Source organism: Gekko japonicus, unplaced genomic scaffold, assembly GCF_001447785.1.
Source record: "Gekko japonicus isolate JY-2015 unplaced genomic scaffold, Gekko_japonicus_V1.1 scaffold1327, whole genome shotgun sequence".
In the NCBI taxonomy this organism is placed as follows: Eukaryota; Metazoa; Chordata; class Lepidosauria; order Squamata; family Gekkonidae; genus Gekko; species Gekko japonicus.
In genome coordinates this window covers 319,433-331,455 of record NW_015160879.1, presented here as the reverse complement: position 1 = coordinate 331,455, position 12,023 = coordinate 319,433, and the positions used below count along the sequence as shown (strand labels likewise).

Here is a 12,023-nt window from a genome sequence, read left to right as displayed (position 1 = left end):
CATTCAGTGGGTATACTTTCTTTCTGTTATCTTAGTTTTTGCATTTGTTCCTTTACGATATTATGTGTGTGCAAAACAGCTTTTAGAATGGATTCGTCGCACAACTCCTTGGTTGGAAAACAGGACTCCAGAGAAGACAATGGTGGCTATGCAGAAGAAGTTAGAAGACTTCCGAGATTATCGTCGCAAGCACAAGCCACCCAAGGTCCAAGAGAAATGCCAGCTGGAGATCAATTTCAATACATTGCAGACCAAATTAAGGATCAGCAACAGGCCAGCTTTCATGCCATCAGAGGGCAAGATGGTTTCAGTAAGTAAAGGGTTTTACAAATCTTCACCCTCAGTTCTAAACTATTTCATTAAGCTTGGGAAAGTGCATAATTATTCTGAGTTTTAAGTAGAACGAAGGGGGAAACGCGTAATCTTAAGTGGTGGTGATTTCTTGACCCTCAGAATCAATCTAGCCTTGAAACATACCTTACACTCATCTCTCAGTGTTGCATCTCCCTTCTGCTTCAGGCAGATATTTTACCTATAGAAAATTTTTTTAAGTGGACTATATGCAGTTATATACATCTGTATTCATCTTCCATGTTTAAAATATCATCACCTGTAAAAAAAAAAGTGCAAGGATCAAGGAAAGCATGTTTGTAATGCCATGGCTACAGAGACATTTACTAATGATCTCACAGTTTTCCAGTGATGATGGCCATATAGTTCCTAATTCATGCTCAAACATTTATGTAGAAACTTCCTTATGTTACAAGATATGAGTGATTTCCTTTGTGAATGAGGATCTACACCAAATATATCTCCACATGTGCTATTCTCCATGCTTTTACATTGTGCAAATTCATTTTGCTTGCTCAGTTTTCTTCACAATTGCAAGGATGTCTCCCTTTTCCTTACATCCCAATACTTCTGCCCAGTCTGAACATCTCTTGCTATTTATATCTGATACGCATTGTCTGAAGGAGTTTATCTTCTAAATTTCAGAAGTGAGGGAGAAAATAAAAGGAAGTGAAAGAGAGATCCTATGCACAGAAGATGAGCAACACCAGAAATCTTTTTTGAGATATATGTGACTTAAGGCTGTTCATTTCCACACTTTCTGTAGGATATTGCCAGTGCTTGGCAAAGGCTTGAACAAGCAGAAAAGGGTTATGAGGAATGGCTGCTGAATGAAATACGAAGGCTTGAGCGACTTGAACATTTGGCTGCAAAATTTAGGCAAAAGGCAGATGCTCATGACACGTGGTCATACGGTAAGCTAAGGGCAATCGATCAAAGGACTGTTTTATGGACATTTTTGGTAACTCAGTGGTTGTTTTATGCTGTCTTTAGGCCCTAGCTTGTTCTTAATAGCTTGATTTATTCTTCTATTGTAATTCATGATTAATTTTATGTTTTTTTACTTGTAAGTCACCTTGAACAAGACTCTGGAGAAGCAGAATTTAAAATTCCTAAGTAAATTGTGCCCCAAGCATACTGTAACGTTTTCATGCTATTTCCAAAAGCCTATTTTCATATAAAATTTCATTCTTTTGTAACAGAAGGGGATATAGCTCTGCTGTGGAGAAATAGTCATGGTGTTCTTTAAGCTTTCCGGATAACAAAAAAAGACAACAAAATGAGCATTCCCTCCCAACAGGGCTGGTTCAGGGTATTTTTTTCCCCCTCCATTGTCTTTTCCTGTGCTGCTGCCAACCAGGTCTCGGGGATGACAGACATCCTTTCCCACACCTCTGATGTCCAGGAGTAAGCTGAGTCCCCCTCATTTTGCCCTCACAGCAGTTGCTTGGGTGGCTTGGCCAGAGAACTTGCTCTGCAACTCGAAAGATTAGATGCACATTGTCTGAAAGATGGTTTTGAAATGAAATATTATTAACCAAAACAAATCATGTAATGGTGGGGGCAATGCTTAGAAGTTTAGCATTTTTGTTTGCAAAAAATCACCAAGGGAAGGGGGAAATATGTTATGAAAGGACATCATGAAAAAGCCAGGTTTTGCTTCAGCTAAGACAAATTTGTTTCATGGTTGCAGAGATGGCAAAGGGGTGTATAAGGACCGTGACATAAATTCAGCTTAAACTGTTTTTTAAAAAACAAAGGAAGCTCTAATCAGTGAAGGAGCAAGGGTGGGATTTTGACTGGGGAGAAGAACAGTACGACACTTCTTTCCCAATGGAGCAGACAAGATTTGTAACTCTTGAATGAGATGCAAACTTTCTGTTGGGTGGAAAAAGAGGGGAAAAGGAGTACTACAATCAGTGACCCAAAAGCAGGGTTCATAGTCAGCTGAAAAACTGCATATGCACTGTTGCAATCAGCTTAATTCCCCAATGTGAGCCAACGCTCAGAGTTGCATACACACAGAGCGATGAAAAATAAGCTGGGATCACAACAGGATTTTCCTAGTATGTTACAATGCTATATACACACTTTAGTTGTACATATATCATGAGTTTCTCTGAGTTAGTGATCAACATGGCATCACTTGTGACAAGCAATACATTATCCCTGTGCCTGTTTCTCTTTGAGTCTTTTTTTAAAAAACTCTGAAAAATACAAAAGTGTATTCATGTATCTATTTAAAATGAGAGGGAAAATAAACTAGCAGGGATACCCCTTCTCTTGTAGCAGTTCCCTCTTATTTTCTTTCAGGATGTGTGTTCTCCCTCCCCAGTCCTGAAGCATACATCTAACAGCAATCTATAGAGGCTGAACGTGTCAGAGTAGAATCTAGAAGGTTTGGATCCCCACTCTGCCATGGAAGCTTCTTGGTTGACCTTCAGCAAGTCATTTTTTCTCTAAGCCTAACCTCTCTCACAGGGTTGTTGTGGGGATAAAATAGAGGAGGGGAAAATGCCAAATGTAAGCTGCTTCGGGTTCCCATTGGGGAGAAAAGTGGGGCCTAGGGTTTCCAGGTCCTCTCATCACTTCGGTGGGGGGATTTTGGGGTGGTGTTCCGGGACATCCCTGACAGGATGACATTACCCAGAAGTGACATCATCACAACTGGGACATTGCATGGGGTCGCTCTGGTTTAAGGGCAAAACTCTATAGTAAAGCCGGCTTAAAATTTTTAAATTTTAAGATTTTAAATTGGAGATTTTTAAAAATCTTGCATGTAGAACAAACATACTGAACAGAATATGAAATGTCATGCATGCAGAGCAGATCAAAATTCAACAAGTGAGTCTTGCATAAAATGCAGAATACAACAAATCTTTCATATAGAGCAGAAGACTTGCATACAGACCAAAAACAGGAATCTAGGTAAGGTCCTGTTTCATTTTTAGATTTCTTCAGTTTCTTCAATGAATGTCCTGCATAAGATCTTTAGTTGAATAGCTTCTTAAACTATTCAATAAATCATAAATTCTAGAATCCTCAAGGTTCCTGTACACTTGTATGTAGCTTTTGGCTTTGTCATATAATACACTGTGAACTGTTACATTTTTTTCCCCCAGTTACAATGGCATTTCTTTGTTTTGGTTAGGCAGATGAACAGAAAAAACCAAGAGGGGGTCACAGGTATCCATGTGGAAAATACAACAAACACTGTGCCACGAATGACTAGGACATTTAGTAAAAATCATTTTATATAATAAGTCAACTTTGCAAAATAACAAGGAACAGTTCATCTTACTCTCAATACAACTTTACACAATTACAAGGAAAGTCCCTCATACTCAATAAGCACTTTATCTTGAGGTTCCATTTCAGTGTTGGTATTAGGAGCAAGCCAGTCTTATCTTTTTAATTAGGTGCACAGGCCTCCTATATTCTGCTGGCTGAAATGCTCTCCATGAAACACTGTAAGAATATTTATAGTAGTACCATCGCTCCAGTCCTATTTTCTTCTGGCTGAAAGCCTTCAATTTTGAATGTGGCTGGCAAAATGCTCTCTACAACAATCTGGACCCCAGGCTCTATAAGGAAAACTATGATACCAGGCTATACAATGGGATTAGTTCTGAGGAAGATTGGGATGAAATAAGTGTATATCCGGGTGCTTATTGAGTACGATGGACTTTTCTTGTAATTGTGTAAAGTTGTATTGAGAGTAAAATGGACTGTTCTTTGTTATTTTGCAAATTGACTTATTATATAAAATGATTTTTACTAAATGTCCTAGGCAGATAAACAAGCATAAGGTTGGTAGAGGTCCTTGTGGGAAGATGAACTGTGTTCAGCATGTGCAGGCCTCTGCTGTATGTGACACCATAACTGAAACAAAGGGTTCTGTTTGCGATGCCTTGGCACTGCACAATGCCGGTCCCCAACTTGATCCTGTCAAACGCTGGACTGTGTTCCAAAGAACCTTTGAAGTCAGCTAAAAGTAATTAGCTTTATTAATGACAATCCTTTTGGTTGTCTTTCCTCCTGCCAGGCAAAGAGCAGATTCTGCAGCAGAAGGATTATGAATCTGCCTCTCTGACAGAGATCCGTGCTTTGTTGAGGAAACATGAGGCTTTTGAGAGCGACTTGGCTGCTCACCAGGACAGAGTGGAACAGATCGCTGCCATTGCCCAGGAGCTGAAGTATGTTCCATTTAGAGGCACACAGCTGCTGACATTTACCCGATAAACTCTTTCCAATAAATTCGATAGTGTCATAGGTACAATGTAGGAATTCCACAGATAGTTTTGTAAGTGTTATTATCTTGGTCTGCTCATTGAAAACCTTCCTTACTTCCTCTTAACCTAAAAATAGAGGTGCCTTAGCAGGGCAAAGATTTCAAACCCAACTTAATAAACTTTTGCTTCTGTCCTTTTCCTAGTCAGTAATTCTGGTATGTGAGATAAGTCAGCTCTGACTTCACAGGCTTTGCTTGAGAGAAACTAGGAGGAAAACTAACCTTGCTGGACTTATTTTCTTCATTTATTTTCTCTGTGTTGCATTGTTCAAAATAACTTTTTTTAAAAATAACTGTTTGCAGAGATCATTTCATTTCAAAGAGACTTCCACACACACGCTAGGTAAAGGTAAAGGTTCCCTTGCTCGAAAGCCAGTCGAGTCCGACTCTAGGGTTGCGGTGCTCATCTCCGTTTCAAAGCCGAAGAGCCAGCACTGTCCGAAGACGTTTCTGTGGTCATGTGGCCGGCATGACTAAACACCAAGGTGCTTGAAACGCTGTTACCTTCCCACCAAAGTGGTACCTATTTATCTACTTGCAATTTCTTGCTTTTGAACTGCTAGGTTGGCAGGAGCTGGAACTAGAGACGGGAGCTCACTCCGTCATGCGGCAACTCAGGTCTCGAACTGCTGAACTACCGACCTTCCACGGCCTGCAGCTCAGCATCTTAACTACTTGAGCCACCACAGCTCCTACACACACCCTACCAGTTTGTTTATTCCTTCCCTGACCCAGAAATACAGATAAGGATCCCGAGGAATACATGAGGACTTTTACCTGACATTCTCATTGCATGTTGCTTTTAACAACTGGCTAAGGTTGAAAAGCGACTTATGATGAAGCATGGAGGCAGGTGAGCTGTCTCTTGGCCAGGGCTGCTTTCACACAGGACCAGAAACGGCTCCCCCTGCTGTGAAGAAAGCAGCAAATGGGACTGTAACATTCAGGGACAGCATTCATACACCCCATCCTGCCCCCTGCCAGTCCTTCCCATCACCACTCACCTGGGCAGTGGGAGACAAATGATGATTGCCAGTGACCTGATTGCCAGTGACCTGACACAATGATGTCACCTTTGGCACAACCAGAAGTGACATCATCATGTTGCTGGTGATGCTCTCACATTCAGTCAAAACTCTATCCTTGAACCCTAGAGTTTTAGCCAAACATTAGAGCATTTCTGGCAGCAGCATCATGTTGCTGGCAAGGCCCTCCCCACAGGTCAGTTTCTCGCCAGTTGTCTGCCTCATGCTGGCAACTTTAATCCCTGCACCACTGGCTGCTGGTGCTGCCTTTCCCCATGGCCTTCCTACGTGTTAGATTGCTATTGTCATAATCCACTGGCTCCTCTTCCCAGCTTTCATTGTTTAAGGTATGTCTCTAGTCTAGCCTTTTTTGTTGCAGACAATGAAAAGGACCAGAGACTTACTTTTAAACATGACAACTGGCAAAACAGACCACTAGAACAATATTCCAATACAGTGCAATAGTAATTGCCAGTGTTTAAAAAGCCCTCTGGCATGGAGGCAGTACAGTGACTGCTGGGGGCTGACAAAAGAAAAATAGCATCAGCAGGGGTCATTTCCTGCAGGAGCGCACAGGAGCGGAGCTCCGGCAGTTAAGAGCCCAGGGGGCGGGCACATGCAACAAGCCCCACCCCCTGCTCCCAGCAGCCCTCAGTCAGAGCAAGAGGCAGCCAGGTAAGTTGCTGAGCCCCGCTTTCACACAGGACCAGAAACGGCTCCCCCTGCTGTGAAGAAAGCAGCAAATAGGACTGTAACATTCAGGGACAGCATTCATACACCCCATCCTGCCCCCTGCCAGTCCTTCCCATCACCACTCACCTGGGCAGTGGGAGACAAATGATGGGGAAAGGGGGGGGGTGATTGCCAGTGACTTGACACAATGATGTCACCTTTGACACAACCAAAAGACAAAAGAAAAATAGCATCCGTGTGATTGGGACCTTCTAAAAGACACACCTTCCTGTGCAGATGGCATGCTAATGAACTTGGACAGCATTCTTTCTTGAGAGATCATACCAAAACCAGGTTTGAGAAAGCATATGCAGTGGATAGGAAAACGTCTGAAAATGAGGATGACCCCTCTCCATCTACAGTTTGTAAGCCAAGGTCGGGGGGGACCCCTCTTTGGGGATGTGGTCATTTAAATCAATGGGAATTAAAAGTACTTACCTTTGGCTAAGTTATACCATTCTTTCTAAAAGTCATTCATTCAGCCAATTAGACCAGCATAACTCTGTATATGATTGTGGATAGTGAATAGTTCTGAAACTCTTGAGCTCGTAGATTGAACAGTATCAAATATAAATGACAAGTCTGTCCTTACCTACTACAAGATCAAGATGAGTAGCCATGTGGGTCTGTCATTAGCAGTAGAAAAGAGCAATAGTCCAGTAGCACCTTAAAGACTAACAAAATTTGTGGCAGGGTATGAGCTTTCGTGAGTCACTGCTCACTTCTTCAGATACAGCATCTGGACTCTTACTCTTTTCTACTTACCTACAAGAAACTAGTTTCACTGAAGCTAATGTTTATAATTTCCTAAAGTAATTTTTGCAGAATACCAAGGATTAGAAAAACCATCAAGTCTTTCTCCTGAGAAACACTGATGATACTCTTACAGGTTATTAGCTCTGACCCTCTAAGAGACATTGTTCCTTTCTATGTTCTGGACCGGCATGGCTCCATATTTTCCGGTCTTCATCTCTTGGCAGTGTGAAGCCGCTATTTTTGGAGAACAATTGGTGTGTGACCTTGAGCTATGCTGGTTATAGTTCAGTGTCAACTCTGCCATTTTTTCTTACAGCAGCTGAATCTGCTGAGAGCATAAAGGTTAAAGTTGTTAAAGGCTTGTTGAGCTATGGTATTTGGATAAAGACTGTATACGCATAATGAGAGTAAAACCATGCTAGTTCAGAAACCGCTACTGTGTGCCAGATCACAGTTCTCAGAAATACTAGCCGCTGAGTGATTATAGGTTTGGATGCAAAGTGATTCAAAGAGCAGAAATAAAGTAATGTAAGCTCAGTTTATAATATAAAAAGTGACTGAATTGAACTCCACAGCTCAGTAGACGCTTGGTCCTCCTAAACACTTACTATTTATTTTGACAAGTGGGAACTTGCGGCATGGGGGGAATGACCCCCATTACTGCTTCTATCCTTGGGGCTCTTGCCCCTCATCAGCAACGGCCCACAAAGGCTTCTTCCCCCCCCCCATCATCGCTTCTCTCCCATCGCTGCTAGGCCTGCCAAGGCTTCTCCCCCACCCAGCAATGACAGCAAGCCTTCTGTGGTTTCCAGCTGCCAGGCCCATTGAGCCTTCCTACCCAACCCAACCCCCCATCAACGGTGGTGAGCCCTGTGCTGCTCCCAGTTGCCAGGCCTCTCCAAGGCTTCTCCTCCCAGGAGGACTCCAGGAAAGGCTCTGGGGCCAGCCGCTTCAGGTTCCACCATCCACCTTATCCTTGTGGTGACAGCGATAGTGCCTTGGAGCCACTCTGAGCCCAGAGCGTGCTCTGCCATGGCAGCTGGGCCCAGAGTGGCTCCTGGAGTGCTCCGCTGCTGCGGCCAAGCCTGAAGCCACACCTGGTGCCTGCTGCTGCTGTGGCTGGGCAAAGAGGCGCTCCAAGCATCCACCACTGCCACTGCTAGGCAAGGGTGTGGCCACCCCCAGCTGCGCAGACGATGCTTTTTTATTGGGGAGGCAATTTAACCCCCCAGTATATTTTTTGTTAAGATTTAGGATTTTTCTGCAGAGCTAGGGGGTCCCTTAAGTTTGCAGAAAAATCTCTTTAGCATTCATGTGGCCCCAGTCAGCAGATTTAGATATCTGCAAATGGGGGCCACACATGGCTAATGGTGTATAGATTAATTAGGGCCAAACTTTCTGCATATGCTTTCTTTATCATTTATTTTACACTGAATACTATGACTAGGCTTGCTTTTTCAACTATGCAGAGGTAAAATGGCGCTGGCCCAGTGTTCATATGGAAAGTGAAAAATAAAGCTGAGTGACAATTCAATGTTCCCTCTAAGCTGTGGAGTCTTGTGAGCAAAAATTCTACTCTGTGAGCTACTGGCATTAAAGTTGTGAGCGAGCGATTTGGCTACTGCATAAATCAGTGTGCTCTGGAGCCCTCCTTCCTGAGCTAAGACAAAAATCTGTGAGCCAGAGACTAAAAACCTGTGAGCTAGCTCACACTAACTCAGCTTAGAGGGAACACTGAGTGACATCCATGAAATTGTCCTTTCCTGCATTTACTGATTAATGTCACAGGGTGCCAATAGACTTTGACTCCCAGATATCTCAATTTAAGTTGGCGTCAACAACAACAACAATAATAAAACAGCACATTTGTTCATGTAAAAGCTCAAATCCTGTTGACTTAAGACTTACTTTGATAAAGCTTGAGAATGACTCCTCCAAATAAAGAAAATCTTCCCTCTTCACTCAAGGTCTGGATTTAACACAGTGTTCTCATGTCAGACTAAACCCCAGACTCAAATTGGCATGTACTCACATCATTACAATGTCTGTGATGCATACTGCCAACAAAGAGTACCCTGGAAGCAGCCAAGATCTAAATGTGGCAGATGATGAGATGCTTATAAAAGTGAATAGAGATCTCACTAGAATCACAAACCCTGTCTGTCAGCAAACTGGCCTGGACAAAATTTTGCCTCCAGTTTCAAAATTAAAAGCCAGGACTCAAAGAACTGTGAAACTTATTTCCTTGAACGCAAAGAGATTAAAAAACAACAACAAAAAACAACCTCCCTCGTAAGCCCTTGGTAAACTGAAGGGGATTTCAAAAGCCATTTCTAATATGGCAGGAATAAGCTGTCAAAAAAGTAATAAATCTTCCTGATCTAGCTAAAACCACCTGTGTGAGCCTAGGAGATCTTTAGATTCCAGCCAAAATATGCATAGTAGAAATTATTTCAGTTCAGTGTAGCAGTTTGAATCTAGTGTGCTGATTCTGCCCTCCACGGCAACCTGAAATGTTCCCCCAAATCCTGTTCCTGGGCTGCATTTTGGGCTGCCATGAGAAGAGGGAGGCAGAAGTCCCACAGGTAGAAATCCTTGCTCTCATGGAAATCCTAGACTGGATCCAACCCATAAAGATAGTGTAAATTATTAAGTATTATTATGATGTCTAAATTTCCCAAGATTTTTTAACAGAAAAGGTTGGATTCATTTATGTGTGAGCAGAAAGGAAAATATACTTAGTACCATTCTGTTTGTGAAAGTAATAGTGCAAGGGCTGCAGCAACATGTAGCATTTCTGTATAATCTTTGATGTAATGTAATGTAAAGGAGCTGCGGTGGCTCAAGTGGTTAAGATGCTGTACTGTAGGCTGTGGAAGGTCAGTCGTTCAGCAGTTCAAGACCCGAGTGTGCCGCATGACGGAGTGAGCTCCCGTCTCTAGTTCCAGCTCCTGCCAACCTAGCAGTTTGAAAGCAAGAAATTGCAAGTAGATATATAGGTACCACTTCGGTGGGAAGGTAACAGCGTTCCGTGCGCCTTGGTGTTTAGTCATGCTGGCCACATGACCACGGAAACATCTTCGGACAGCGCTGGCTCTTCGGCTTTGAAACGGAGATGAGCACCGCAACCCTAGAGTCAGATTCGACTGGCTTTCGAGCAAGGAAACCTCTTTCTTTACCTTTAATGCATATATGGAGGAATGGCATGTACAACAGACATTTATTTAATTTGCTTTTGAAATTATATCAGGAGAAATATTTTGTGCTATGCCTTGCTCACATGGAAATGATAGTGGAATACAATCACTTAGCACAGGACTAGTTTTAGTGAGGACTAATTTTAGTGCTTTTATTTGCACAAGGACTGTTGCACGTGTGGAAATCTGTGGGACCCAACCCAAGGATATGTCCTACACACCTGTGTCCTGTAGTACATGAACATGTAACATTAGAGAGATGTGTTAAAGGAGAAAGGGATCAAGTATGGTCATTTCTCCTCTTTTTCCCCTGATGCTCAAGCATTAATGAAATCTACACCTTTAAGAGCCCCTAGTCAAACAAAAAAATTAGCAAGAGAACTTTTTCTGGCCTGGAGATGAACTGATGGATCTGCTAAATTCCTACTTGACTGGTAGCTGACAGGTTCACAGAAGCCATATATTAAGATGGTAGCCCCCCCACTCCCGGTGGGAAGTGACTCTGGGGTTCAGGTGTCCAGAACAGACACAGGCAATGCTCCCTCTAAGCTGTGGAGTCTTGTGAGCAAAAATTCTACTTGGTGAGCTACTGGCATTAAAGTTGTGAGCAAGCAATTTGGCTACTGCATAAATTAGTTTGCTCTGGAGCCCTCCTTCCTGAGCAAAGACAAAAATGTGTGAGGCGGAGGCTAAAACACTGTGAGCTAGCTCACACTAACTCAGCTTAGTGGGAACACTGAACACAGGTATTACCATTCAAAGATTATTCTTATGCACAAGCATTAATGAAATCTACACCTACATATATATCTAAAATAATGTTAGAAAAGGCTCCCAGGATGCAAGATCACAAAGTAGACTACTGCTTCCTTAGCATGCATCTGCACCTAAAAGTGGGATAAACAGAGAAAAATTAAAAGAGTAGGTACTTTCCCTCCACTCTGACCTGGATGGCTGAGGCTATCCTGAACTCATTAGATCTTGAATGCTGAGCAGTGTCGGCCCTGGTTATTATTTGGATGGAAGACCACCAAAGAAGTCCAGGGTCAGTATGCAGAGACAGGCAATGGCAAACCACCTCTGAACGTCTCTTGCCTTGAAAACCATTCAGGGTCACCCTAAGTTGGCTGCTACTTGATGGCACTTTATACCGCCACCACTTTCATTCCAAATCCACAAATACTTTCCCCAGGAAGTACCTACTTGTGTATGGGATGTTAATTCTATTCCGGATTGGAAACTGCAAACAGGAGAGTACCTGGGTAGTTACTCTAGACAAATGCCCCTGGGAAAAAAATATCCTCCTAGTTTGTACTCCGGCATTTTGTGTTACTTGGCCATCTATAGTGTGTTCCTTTCTCCTTTAGTGAACTGGACTACCACGATGCTGCAAGTGTCAATGATCGGTGTCAGAAGATTTGTGATCAGTGGGACAGACTGGGAACACTCACTCAGAAAAGGAGGGAAGCACTGGAGGTGAGACCAATGTCAAAAATCATCTCCTTTTTTGAAATGTTATGTTATAGTGGAATGTTATAGGTTAGTTCGGCAGCTGGCCCCCTTCCTCGACTTCCTCGACTTGGCTACAGTGATCCATGCAACGGTCACCTCGAGGCTAGACTACTGTAACGCTCTCTACATGGGGCTGCCTTTGTCGCAGATCCGGAAGCT

General features: G+C 42.9%; 1 protein-coding gene across 1 annotated transcript in view; it reads left to right on the top strand.

Annotated features, from left to right (window-relative positions):
- The window catches only part of ACTN2 (actinin alpha 2), a 78,720-nt gene that overhangs the window by 35,684 nt on the left and 31,013 nt on the right, over window positions 1–12,023 (top strand). The window contains exons 10-13 of the mRNA XM_015422938.1: window positions 80–310; window positions 1,118–1,265; window positions 4,397–4,547; window positions 11,720–11,828. Coding sequence (XP_015278424.1) covers window positions 80–310; window positions 1,118–1,265; window positions 4,397–4,547; window positions 11,720–11,828 — 639 coding nt within the window. The remainder of the gene's footprint in view (window positions 1–79; window positions 311–1,117; window positions 1,266–4,396; window positions 4,548–11,719; window positions 11,829–12,023) is intronic.